The 14,107-nt window shown below is 40.9% G+C and overlaps 1 protein-coding gene across 6 annotated transcripts in view; it reads left to right on the top strand.

Moving 5' to 3' along the window:
• NEDD9 (neural precursor cell expressed, developmentally down-regulated 9) overlaps positions 1–7,924 on the top strand; it is a 247,376-nt gene extending 239,452 nt beyond the window's left edge. For all 6 annotated transcript variants that reach the window (XM_063923165.1, XM_063923164.1, XM_063923167.1 and 3 more), the window contains 5 exons: positions 1,388–1,486; positions 2,664–2,753; positions 3,335–4,456; positions 6,243–6,332; positions 6,425–7,924. In XM_063923165.1, the coding sequence (XP_063779235.1) occupies positions 1,388–1,486; positions 2,664–2,753; positions 3,335–4,456; positions 6,243–6,332; positions 6,425–6,934 (1,911 nt within the window). In that variant the 3' untranslated portion in view covers positions 6,935–7,924. The remainder of the gene's footprint in view (positions 1–1,387; positions 1,487–2,663; positions 2,754–3,334; positions 4,457–6,242; positions 6,333–6,424) is intronic.
• Positions 7,925–14,107: the final 6,183 nt, after the last annotated feature.

Raw genomic sequence — 14,107 nt, 5'->3', positions numbered from 1 at the left:
CATTTTCCTACTGTATGTTAACACACTGAACTGATTTTTTTAATAACTTGCTATCCTTTTATTTAAACCACATAGTGGTGTCAGCAGTGTTACTGTCTGTTGATGATTTTATTGTTTTATAAAATTATGGATCAGTAACCTTTGTGTGACTTGAAGTAATCACTGATACCCCTTTTCCACTGACTCAAAAATCCTGGTTATTGCACATGGGCATGCATGAACCCAAGATTTTGGTCAGTGGAAATGGCTCTTCATGGATACCTAGTAGGTTTTTACCCAGGAAGGTCCCAAGTGACATGCAGTGGAAATGGGTTATCTGGGTTGTCCGACCTAGGACCCGTTTACAGGGTGGCGTGAGCCGCTCTCCCAGGTGCAAGGAGATTATGTAATCTCCCAAGTGCAGTGTGAACGGTGCCGATCCTCCCGGATCAGCACCGCTGTGGAAAAGGGGAACTTCTCAGGTCAGACCTGTTTTGGACTTCAATGGAAAAGCGGTATTATTGGACATAAGGTATTTGTGGCTGCATTGACACTATCAAATTATAAGAATATTTTGTATAGTAGCCTGCAACCCTGTTCTGTAGGTCTTATCCAACCCATGTCTTACCTAGGTGGCATTTAGCATGACCTTAAAGAAGATAGAGGGACATTTACTAAGCAGTGATAAGAGCGGAGAAGTGCCCATGGCATCCAATCAGCACTGAAGTAACATCTATAATTTGCATACTATAAAATTATACAGAGCTGCTGATTGGTTGATGGAGCAACTTCTCCACTGGCTCATTTCTCCGCTTTTATCAGTGCTTAGTAAATGTCCCCCATAGTGACCTTTTGTTAATGAACTTGCTGTATGATATTTAATTATCATCAGTTCACAAGGTAATTAGGGATAAAATAATTGTGTGGAGCTGTGGCTTTAGTACTATGCTTGGCTAACAGAAGCGTTAATGTGCTACAATCTGTAAAAGCTTTCCTCTTCAGAGACGTACATTTTCAGGGCACAGAAGCATGAATTATAATGTATACGTTGCTGTAAACAAGAAGAATTATTTCATACACAGTCGAAGAACACACAGCAACTCATGAAATCCTCCATAAAATAACTTATATGTTTGTCAGCTATGGCAAAAAAAAAAAAAAAATCTGTGGGGCTTTGTCAGAATATTCCATACATCCTACTGTATCTGTGCGGGAAAGACTCATGTACAGGGTATAAAGTGAACCCTTCGCTATATAATTATATGTTTAATATGTCTGCTATATGGTACTGTGAGGATAATTTAAATGTTTTAAAGGTGGTCACCACATTGAAGACTTGTACAAACAGTTTTGTTTTAATTTCATGCAAAATATATGATGTATTTTGTTTTTGTTTTCAAATTTGTAGGTCATGACCCCAAATAGGATGGGTCAAGGATGCAGTTATGAATCTTCTCCCAAGTGGCAGACAAATGTCTATGATATCCCTCCTGCTCGACCTCAGGGGGTAAGTGCACAATAAATCACAAAGAACTGCTTATGACCACTGTAAGTAATATGTACAGAAGCCATAGGTGTCTTGGAACAAGTGTCATGGTAGAAAAGTCTCTCACAGGTGGGCTAATGCAGAGCTCCACACAAATCCATATTTTATTTATTATTCTATTCGGAGCTGAGTATTCACAACTATGAGCAATTCAGAGTCGTACCCAACTTAGGGCCTGATCCAGGTTTGTTCGCAAAGCAAAAATGCACACAAACTGGCAAAACCATGCTTCACTGCAGGTGGGACAGATGTAACATGTGCAGAGAGATTAGATTTGGGTGGGGCGTATTGAAACTGAAATCTAAATTGCAATGTAAAAATAAAGATGTCTAACGTTTGTGGGCTACATGCAGCCAGTATTTACCCTGCACAGAAACAATCCACCCAAATCTATATCTCTCTGCACATGTTAGATCTTCCCTACCTGCAGTGTAACATGGCTTTGCCCATTTGTGTGCTTTTTTTTACTTTGCTAACAAACCTGAATCAGGCCCTTAGGTCTGGTGAAATCTGTTTACCTACTCTGTACATTTGGTGCGGACCCCTTGTGGTGCCATATGAATAGAGGCTCTTAATGATGGTAAGTGTGGCCTGATGATGATGGTGGCTATTTACGCCAGAGTATGGATAAGGACATGCCGTTTGTCGGGATCCTGGCGGCCAGGAGACCGACGCCGGAATCCCGACTACCGGTGAAATGCGTCCAGTAGGAATCCCGACCAAAGCCTCTAGACCCCACTCGGGTGGTGGCCCACGCCACCACCTGAGGGAATATAATAGTCGCTCGCCACCAGGCCCAAAGTGTTGTGAGCACAGCGAGCCCGCAAGGGGACTTGCTGCGCTCGTCGCAGGGATTCCGGCGTTGGTCTCCTGACTGCCAGGATCCCAAACGCTGGTATTACATAACCGGACCCGTAATACAAGTGTCCTGTGCTTACTAGCATGACACTGAAATGGAGAGGCAGTTTTAATCAAATTAAAAGGAGCTCTATAAGGAGCAGGTACTGTATATTTATGATAAATCCTACTCTCTCCAGCAGAAGTAAGCAAGCAAGAACTGACCAGTGTGTTATTTTGTGGAATCTTGCAACATATAGAATGATAAAATAAAACCTATTCCATCTCATTTTTATTCCAGGTGTATGATGTCCCACCGGTTGCAAAAAATAGCATGTATTTAAGTCCATCCAGGGATCAAGGGATTTATGATGTTCCTCCTTCACAAGGGGTAATTATCACTGCCTGAATAAAATGTGTTATTTTTTGAAAGGGGCTTTATTAGAAAAACTTTTCTTAAAATATTACCCTGGGGCTCTGGGTTAAAATCCAACCGGAGTGCTACACGTGTGGAGTTTGTATGTTTTCCTCATATATGCTTGGGTTCGTGGTGTCATTCCAGAGTTCAAAAATGTACATTGTGTATGGGCACAATTCAGTAGCTGTAGTAAAAGCTTTACTTAAAATATTATCCTGGGGTTTTGGGTTAAAATCCAACCAGAGTGCTACATATGTGGAGTTTGTATGTTTCCCCATATATGCTTGAGTTCTTGGTTTCCTTCCAGAGTTAAAAAATGTACATTGTGTATGGGTGCAATTCTGTAGCTGTGGTAAAAAAAATAGATTGACTGACGTGAGTGAATAAAAACTCTGGACAGCACTGCATAATATATACCTATAATATACATATAATGCCTATACTATTATACCTAGTTTAAAATATGCAAGTCCACAATTTGTACTTGTGACGTGATCTAATATAAGACAATAACTACATTAAATGACATACATGTGTTACACTTATATTTCTAGATCTACAACATCTTACCATCTACTAAAGATAAAGCATATGACTTTCCGCAATCAACAAAACAGCGTCCTGAGGCAACTTATGACACTCTGCCACCAAGTTCTAAAGCCTGCCAAGAACAGTGCAGGAAAATGAATGGAGTCAACCAGTTTCATTCTGAGGTCATTTCAAGAAAACCCAGCTTATATGATTTCCCTCGCAACCAGCACAGTCATCCATCAACAGATGATTACGACTTTCCGCGAGGAGTTCACATCTCCGGGGAGACAGAGGGCTTTGTATCAGAAGACCAGGAAGGAATTTATGATTTCCCACCACAGGTACAACAGGACTGTAAAGGAATGCAGGATGTAACTGAAGGTGTAAATAGACTGTCATTTTCTAGTACTGGAAGCACTAGAAGCAACATGTCTACATCATCCACAACTTCCAAGGAATCCTCTGTGGCATCCTCACCCTCTCAGGACAAAAAACTCCAAATGGACCCAGATTCTGCCATAGAATTACTGTTGAGACTTCAGCAAATGGTGGAAATATCGGTTTCTAAACTATTGACTTTTGTCAATGCCGAATGGCGCTCACATGTTTACATGGAGAGACATGTTAATGAAATTCATTCTGCTGTAGACAAAGTACAGCAATCTTTGTATGAGTTTCTCCACTTCTCTAAAGGGGCTACCACCAATGCCTCTTGTGTGCCAGAGCCTGGTCTTTATAATAAAATGAAAAGGGAGTTGCAGAGACTGGATGATTCTCATCAGATCTTGGCCCAGACCAGCCAGGATCTCAGCAACTGCAACTGGTCAGCCAATGTTCTTGCTTACAATAAAGCCACCAGCAAGTGTGACAGCCTGGAACGGTTTGTCATGGTAGCTAGGACCATCGTAGACGATGCTAAACAGCTAACCACCACTGTCAGTGTTAATGCAGAACATTTATTTAGGCAAGCTACTGCTAATATCCATAATAAAAGACCTTCAGATTCTATCAACGGTGCTCAGATTATACCACTAAATAATATGCAAGCATCGCCACAAATAGTAAAAGACCATATTCCTAATTACAAGAGTCGGGATGGTTCAATGAGAAGTTGGATGGATGACTATGATTATGTCCATTTACAGGTAACAATATAATACATCCTGTAATGATTGGAATGTCTTGTGTATGAAATAATTTAAATCAGAGCACAGGCTATTTTGCACAGGACTCAGAAGTTGCCCTTGAACTTACCATGGGGCCACTTTTAAACAGACTGCATTCACATAGAGCAGCAATATTAAGTGTTTACATACATAAATCATAGGTTGAGTTATAAAAGCTAACCAATACATCTACAGACTAACCTGGTCCCTAAACTATGTGAACGCATTGTATTAATGAATGCTTGTTACATGTTGAATATGTACTGTTCTTAAAGCTGCACCATCACCTAGGAAAAAATTGTAGCCCCTTCATACCGTAACTTGAGCCATTGAGACTCCTACATATGTTGTATACAGAAATGGTCAATTCATGATGTTAACCATCGTTTAATGGCTGCAGATGGGCATGTGAATTGAAGGATGAATCACAAGCCCCAATCAAGAGCCTGCAATTTGTGATTGACCTAACTGCCCTTCCCCACCCCTGTATTTGCCTGGAACTGTGAGAGAAATGGAGTAGCCTCTATTTGCTCCAGCTAGGGAAAATGGACAGCTTAGAAAATAATATTTCCTAGGTAGGTATTACCATTTTAGGGAACTCCTACAAATAAACTCACCCTTATGGTTACAGTAGTACTCATCAGTAGGAGGTTTTCCCTTCTACTGTATGCTTATTTTTACAAGAGTCCCCCAACTATCAAAAACATAGGCCCTCATTCCGAGTTGTTCGCTCGCTAGCTGCTTTTAGCAGCATTGCACACGCTAAGCCGCCGCCCTCTGGGAGTGTATCTTAGCATAGCAGAATTGCGAACGAAAGATTAGCAGAATTGCGAATAGAAATTTCTTAGCAGTTTCTGAGTAGCTCCAGACTTACTCCTACATTGCAATCAGTTCAGTCAGTTTCGTTCCTGGTTTGATGTCACAAACACACCCAGCGTTCGCCCAGACACTCCCCCGTTTCTACAGCCACTCCCGCGTTTTTCCCAGAAACGCCAGCGTTTTTTCGCACACGCCCAGAAAACGGCAAGTTTCCGCCCAGAAACACCCACTTCCTGTCAATCACAGTACGATCACCAGAACGATGAAAAAACCTTGTTATGCCGTGAGTAAAATACCTAACTTTTGTGTAGAATAACTAAGCGCATGCGCTCTGCGAACCTTGCGCATGCGCAGTAAGCGACTAATCGCAATATAGCGAAAATCGGCAACGAGCGAACAACTCGGAATGACCCCCATAGGTGTGCCTTGCCAGGTATCTCTGCAAATCAGGAGAGAGCCTCCAGGCTTTATGCCCTGGAGCAATATGAACCTGGAGGTATAAGCCGGAGTAAGTTTGAGATCCCTGCAGTTATGTTAGTTAAGGTTATTAATGAAATAAAAATTCTGGGTAGAGTTCTGTAACTCAGAATGATGACTTCATAGGACTCAATGATTAGCACAAATATGGTTCTATAGTTGTTACTGCATTTAGCACATTAAAGCAGCAATAACTGGTCATTATTACCTGATTAAGCTATTTTATTGGCAGACATAATGGTATATAAAATAGAATATAGTAACAAACTTACTGACACACAGCAGCATATAATGAATACAAGTATCTCCCATTTCTGCACATTTCTACACTAGCAGGATAAGAAGTGAGACACTCCTCTTTCCCTTTCTGCTTTATTCTATATATAAGGATGACCTCACTGTTATGTGTATATGATTTGGTATTTCCACTGCATAATCACTCATATGTTTGAATCTGTGGACTTTGCAGGGGAAAGAAGAATTTGAACGTCATCAGAGAGAACTTTTAGAAAAGGAAAACATCATCAAGCATGGAAAACCACAACTGGAGCAACACCAGGTAATTTTTTTTTTTTTTATTATACTTTTTTCATCTATTTCTATTTCTAGAGTTGCTTAAAGAGATCATGTTTTTCATTATCTGTTTTGCAGCTGAGTCAGTTCCAGCAGCTGGAGCAAGAGATTACAACACCAATGGAAAATGATATCTCAAAGTGGAAGTCACCTCATAGCGTTCCTGCCGAGAACAGTACCCTGACTCCTCAAGATAAGCAGCTCCTCTCTTTCTACTCTGAGCAGTGTGAGACACTCTTCATTTCCCTGCTAAATTCAATTGATGCCTTCTTCAGCTGCATGGGCACTGCCCAGCCTCCCAGGATTTTTGTTGCCCACAGTAAATTTGTCATATTAAGTGCACATAAACTGGTGTTCATTGGAGATACTCTGTCAAGACAAGTTTCTACAAAGGAATTCTGCCACAGACTGATGAATTCTAGTAACCAATTGTGTGAACTACTTAAAAATATTGTAATGGCCACTAAAATGGCTGCCTTGAACTATCCAAGCTCTGCATCGTTGCAGGAAATGGTGGACCGGGTCACAGAACTATCTAATCATGCACAGCTTTTCAAACTTTCTTTGGCTCAAATGGCCTCCTTATGAAACACACAAAATACATTATAGTTGTGTATATATATATATTGTCAATGACTAGGAATTCAGAGTGTTTATGTAAATATAACATTATATTTTTGTAGAATTTTTATTGTTTTAACAAAAAGAACAAATATGTTTATTGGTTAGACAATGTTGTTTAGACCAACAGTCCTGCTTATTGACATACAATGATGCTGCCATATCTCTTACGGTATGTCACTCAAAACAATAAGGGGGAGAGTTATCAAAGCTTGGAAAGAGATAAAATGGAGAGAGATATAATACCAACCAATCAGATCCTAACTGTCATTTTTCAGACACATCCTCTAAAACAGGGGTTCTCAAACTCGGTCCTCAGGACCCCACACAGTGCATGTTTTGCAGGTAACCCAGCAGGTGCACAGGTGTATTAATTACTCACTGACCCATTTTAAAAGGTCCACAGGTGGAGCTAATTATTTCACTTGTGATTCTGTGAGGAGACCTGCAAAACATGCACTGTGTGGGGTCCTGAGGACCGAGTTTGAGAACCTGTGCTCTAAAATGACCAAAGCTGATTGGTTGGTACTTTATTTCTCCACTTACAATATATCTCTCCAAGCTTTGATAAATCTACCCCTATGCACCTTATGTCACGTATATAAAATAATGAACCTTTTACAGACCTGTACTGTAGTGTATCTCTACGAATGTACTGTATTTACTAAGATTATGCAGAGAATATACAAAAGATGACCACACATTATAAATTGACTTTACTGGGCCAGTGTTTAAATGTTGATGTTTTTTCTTCCACAAAAATATTGGTATCATCATCTGGAAGAGCTGTAGAAAAAAATCTTTTACTAATACTAACATGTAGTATCAAATGATATTGGAAAGTACATTGTGGGGTAACAGTTCTAATTTGTAAAATATCAAAGTAATGTTTATGAGATAATGGGTTAAACATGTTTTATGTAACATCAATAATGCAAAACATGATTCTTCTGGAAATAGTATTGTTTTTGTTATTATTACATATATTTTGTGTGGTTTAGTATTCTTTTCTAGTTTTAAGGTAGTTCCCAGGTTCATGTCCAAATTCCTCTACTACATATTCTTTACTGCCTTTTATGGTTAGCATCACATATTGGGGGTAATTCCAAGTTGATCGCAGCAGGATTTTTGATAGCAATTGGGCAAAACCATGTGCACTGCAGGGGAGGCAGATATAACGTGCAGAAAGAGTTAGATTTGTGTGGGTTATATTGTTTCTGTGCTGGGTAAATACTGGCTGCTTTATTTTTACACTGCAAATTACATTGCAGATTGAACACACCCCACACAAATCTAACTCTCTCTGCACATGTTATATCTGCCTCCCCTGCAGTGCACATGGTTTTGCCCAATTGCTAACAAATCCTGCTGCGATCAACTTGGAATTACCCCCATTGTGTGTTTACAACTACTGAGCTCTATGTGACGTTTCTCACATAAATAAGCCAAAAAACCCTCTTTCATTCACTTGTGTGAGAATTTGTTACACTTTTTATTTAAGCATAATATTTATCTATGTCATCATAAGGCAGCATAGTGTAAAGCAGCACAATGTCTTCTTTATAAAGTTTACAGCTAAGTTAATATATTTTATTATTTTTATTAATATGTTTTATACTGCCAACATGACCTACAACTCTGAACAATCAGAACAAATTGAACATAATTAACAATATATTACATATAATTAAACAAAAGGTGAGAGAACCCTGCTTGCTAAGAGATTAAAGTATTTATTATCAGCTATTTATATACTACCAATAAATGGCACCTGTCCTATTGGAGCTTACAGTTTAAGTCGGTAATAGGCAAATTGATAGACTTCAGGGGCCACATGAGTGTCCCTCTAGCCTTATGAAGGAAATGGGAATGCACCTGGCGCTAATCACTGACCAGAGTGAGAGCAGCTGAACTCTAAGGGATGATCCAAAAACCCTCTAGCAAAGAATATACAAACAAGAAATGAGACAGCGCTACTGACCCTGGTTTAGAGATTAAAATTATATTTATACGGTATACATACACAAAGATGACAAAAAATATTTTAAATATAAACAAAAAAAGATACCGGCCAGTATCACATTAAATTAATAAAATTTCATCATAAATTACAATTCTTAGTTAATTTCACATCTATGAAAGAATTGTTTTTACGATATTTAGCTTACCATTCAATACTGATGTCAATGATAATATATGCATAAAATTGCCCTAGCGAATTAATGAAAAAAATATATACTCTGAGCTTTAAATGAATGCTGTATTGGCAGTCCCGGTATTTAGCACAATGAATTATTATGTCCCAATGAACAAGCATATATTTCCTTTATCCAGGCAGCCTTTCAATCATCCATATATGGCAAGGTTAGTATTGTTATATAGCCACACAAAGTTCACTTAGCAGCAATAGAAGAAGCAGTCCTGTGAGACTTGCAAGAAAAAACAGCCAATAGCCAGTAATAGAAGCAGAATTAGTAGATTAGGTTAGCCCCTGTTATGCATTACTTCAGGATTAGAGCACATTTTGCCAAAGCACTCAAAATAGATGTTATCCTTTCCGGCTGCACAAGCTAGCAGCATACGATTATTGGGGTCACCAAAGCTTCACAGCACTCATAACCCTGTGCACTGAGGTATGAGTGATAACAGTTCACCGGCCGGTAAATGAACGTAGTGAGCCACACACCCGATTTTGCAGGGGTGAGAGACTGTCTCTAGACTCTAGACCAGGGCTGGGCAACATGCGGCCCGCGGGCCGGATGCGGCCCGCGAACCGATCCTGCCTGGCCCGCTGTCCCCCACCAGTGCCCAATGACAAGCGGCCCGACTGGCTGAGCCGCTTGTCATTGCACTACAGCAGCTCCAAGACGCGGCGCCGCAAAGGAAATCCCGGTCACGTCACAGGGGCTGCTGACCAGGATTTCCTTTCCGACGTCAGGCGCTGGGCGGTGCGGCGGGCGGAGCCAAAGCAGGGGCAGCAGCGGATGGGGCCAGCGGATCATCTGGGCAGCTGGACGTCGACTGTCTCCTGCTCCCTGGCTAACCACCTCGGCCAGCTCCACCCCCTGCTCCCTGCTGCAGCACCATGGAGGAACAGCGGCAGCATCTCCCGCACCCTCCCTCCTCCAGGGAGGAGGAAGCAGACCTTGGCCTCCCGGTCACAGTTCCGGCCTCACACCCGAAATTACTGGCGGCACGGCTCCATGGGCTGCAGAACACTTGTTGAGTGACCAGCCTGGATCCCCCTGGCCTGTATATGGGTCCCGCATATCACACCCTGCAGCTCAGTGGATTGGTGCAGAGAGAGGTGAGCACCCTGGGAGCCCTGTACCCACCTACCCCCCGTGTGAATCACTGTACCTCATACCTCTGTGTGTGTGACTCCCACTACCCCCCTCACCCCTGGTGTGTGTCCCAGTACCCTCCTACCCCTGTGTGTGTGTGTGTGTGTGTGTGTGTGTGTGTGTGTGTGTGTGTGTGTGTGTGTGTTACACACCTTGTACCCCCCCCCCCTGTGTTTGATACCCAGTACCCCCTACCTCTGTGTATATGGCACCCTGTACCCCTACCTCTGTGTATATGGCACCCTGTACCCCTACCTTCCTGACGTTTTTGACAGTGTACACCCCCTGACGCTTTGTGTGACACCCTGTACCCACCTATTTGTGTGCGGCCCTCGAATATTCACTGGAATGGGTTATGTGGCCCCCAAGCTGAAATAATTGCCCACCCCTGCTCTAGACTCACAGTGCTTGTCTTTCTCCCTCTCAAAGAGAGAGGGAGAAAGACAAGCATTGTGAGTCTAGAGACAGTCTCTCACCCCCTGCAAAATCGGGTGTGTGGCTCACTACGTTCATTTACCGGCCGGTGAACTGTTATCACTCATACCTCAGTGCACAGGGTTATGAGTGCTGTGAAGCTTTGGTGACCCCAATAATCGTATGCTGCTAGCTTGTGCAGCCGGAAAGGATAACATCTATTTTGAGTGCTTTGGCAAAATGTGCTCTAATCCTGAAGTAATGCACAACAGGGGCTAACCTAATCTACTAATTCTGCTTCTATTACTGGCTATTGGCTGTTTTTTCTTGCAAGTCTCACAGGACTGCTTCTTCTATTGCTGCTAAGTGAACTTTGTGTGGCTATATAACAATACTAACCTTGCCATATATGGATGATTGAAAGGCTGCCTGGATAAAGGAAATATATGCTTGTTCATTGGGACATAATAATTCATTGTGCTAAATACCGGGACTGCCAATACAGCATTCATTTAAAGCTCAGAGTATATATTTTTTTCATTAATTCGCTAGGGCAATTTTATGCATATATTATCATTGACATCAGTATTGAATGGTAAGCTAAATATCGTAAAAACAATTCTTTCATAGATGTGCAATTAACTAAGAATTGTAATTTATGATGACATTTTATTAATTTAATGTGATACTGGCCGGTATCTTTTTTTGTTTATATTTAAAATATTTTTTGTCATCTTTGTGTATGTATACCGTATAAATATAATTTTAATCTCTAAACCAGGGTCAGTAGCGCTGTCTCATTTCTTGTTTGTATAGCCTTATGAAGGTCTACATATCGGGGGAGATGTATCAAGCCTCAGAGAGTGATAAAGTGGAGACGTTGCCCAAAGCAACTAATACCTGTCATATCAAAGACTGTGCTAGATAAATGACAACTTCTCCACTTCATCACTCTCCAGATCTTGATACATCTCCTAAACTACTAAAAAAAACTGCCAAAGCGCCTGAGTAGTTAATTTTCCAATGTGCAGTAGCACCTGTGCGCTGCCGGAAAGGCACTGTGCGTGTGCCTTTAGGGAACAAATATGGACAAAGGAAAAACGGCTGCGCTTGGGGTACTGCAGATGGGTAAAAATTGTGTGGAGAGTTGACAAGAATAATTAATAAAAAAGTTTATATTGTTATATTCAATATATCAATAATGAATAAACATTGCATTAAAAAACATAAAATGTCTATACTAAACACACCAATCTATAGGCACACAGTATTAAAATGAATTAATGTTCACCTCATTCAGAGTATAATGATGATACTTTGTAGCAGCAATTGTAGCTAAATAGTTACAGTTTATGTCTCCAGGGATTGTTCACTCAGTTGGCTAAGAGAATAAACTTATTCATGTGTACATACTGATAATGTCAAATATTACCTTTAAACATGAAGCTATATACCAATACCGTGGAGCCGTAATGGCCGCTAGACCACGTGCACGTGCTACGCACTTTGTACGCTATTTGCGTACAGAGTCCTGCACGTGATACGCACTTGGCGTACGTACGCACGCTGCACTGTGTGTACGGATTACACACAGCGGGCGCACACACAGTGGTTAACCTTTTAAACCTTGCTAATAAGACACAGTGAGAAGATACTTATACTTTGAACCTTAATAACCAAGTACCAAAAAGATGTAACGATTAGAACCTTTTAAACAATGTGTATGGTGTTTGAGCAATTGAGTCACTAAGAAAAGCCCTTTGTAATAAAGAGTGAAAACACAAGACCTGGTTTGGATTTAAAACCGCAGCAGTTCTAACACTGCCGTGGATTATTTCGAGAAAAAGGGGAAACACAATACAAGTTATACACTACAAACTAACAGAGAAATCTAAACAGAATAACAGAATATACATGAACAATAGCGAACGATCGCAAACAAGGGCGAACAGAATGAGAACAAATGGCAAACAAAATGGATAACAAAATGGCTACAGAGAATAATACATACGTGGGGATGATTCGCAAGCGCGTCCTGGATCCAGCCCTCAGCATTCAGAGAGAAAGCCTTCAGAGAGAGTGAGTGGCTGGACAGGCAATGGTGGTCTTTATATACACAACATACATTCACAATACAATGGTCCCTACAATCTCATTGTTCATTGGACACAGGAATGTGTCTCCACATTATAGCAAAGGTCATAGGTGGATTTGAACAGGTGGGCTGTGTCTTTCTCCAACTGCTCTGGTGGGAGGTATCCTCAGGATTCCCGCCGCATGTGTAATTTACAGCAAATACAATATGTGTTCATAAATTACTTTTGTGCATAACTATACGCAGGAGTGAGCGATCCTTTCCTAACTAGCATCGGAATGTTACTCATAAAATACCCTACAGCTGGATACTAAACACCACCTTTCAACCTTTGTCTGACCCTTCCTATCATGCAAAGAGGAATCTCTCTGTCCAGGAACAGTTTAAACTAAACATACTTGCTGACATTGTCTAGGGGCATATTTACTAAAATATACGCTATTCGGGTTAAATATGCTATGATCAAGTCGCACGCTAGACGCTTACAAACTCTACCGTAAATGCGCATACACCGCGCGTGATCGCCGGAGCGATCTTACGCAAATTGCGGATATGTGCACGCACGGCAGAGCGTGTGCACGTGCAGCGGGTATATGCATGAGGGGTTAGTACAAGGCATATGTATCAGGATATTTTTCGACTTTAACAGTCCACCCTTTGGCAGTCAACAATAACTGCCACTATCTAAACAATTAAGCAGAAAAATATATAATACCGTGAAATACCTATTTATGATTGGGTGTGGGGAGGAGAGGAGGAGGTGGGAAATGTATGACCTAGTGGGATAGTAAAAGCATGTATGTATGAAATTTATGTCTGAGGGGTCATGTATCATCGTGCCGTACGTGTTCTAAAATAAGCTTCGAGGTATTGCGAAGTATACATTGAATCCTTCTTATCCCGTATTAAGGGTCTGTAAGTGGGCTAACAAACTCTACCGAGCTCTTTTCGGCTTTTTGTTCCAACAAATGGGGTGCACATAAGTTGATGATACATGATGGGGGAAAATATGTGAGTGCTATATATGTACTTATATTACCTGTTGACTATGTGTGTCACTACCTGAAGATCGTAGAGATGAAGATAAGAAACATGCGTTATAAATGCATTCATGTGATATTGTATGTGATTGTCCTTGGATGTCTTGTTGAAGTCTTGTTGATGTCTTGTCCGGGTTGCTGTATCTTTGCTGTAAATGGCAAGCAAAGTTTTTCAAGTGTCCATAAAGTTAAAGTCTCTAAAAGTTCATCAATGGTCTGTATAAAAGTTCATCAGTGGTCTGTATAA

Source organism: Pseudophryne corroboree, chromosome 5 (genome assembly GCF_028390025.1).
Source record: "Pseudophryne corroboree isolate aPseCor3 chromosome 5, aPseCor3.hap2, whole genome shotgun sequence".
Taxonomy (NCBI): Eukaryota; Metazoa; Chordata; class Amphibia; order Anura; family Myobatrachidae; genus Pseudophryne; species Pseudophryne corroboree.
Note: the sequence above shows the minus strand (reverse complement) of the source record. Positions and strands in the feature narration are given on the sequence as shown.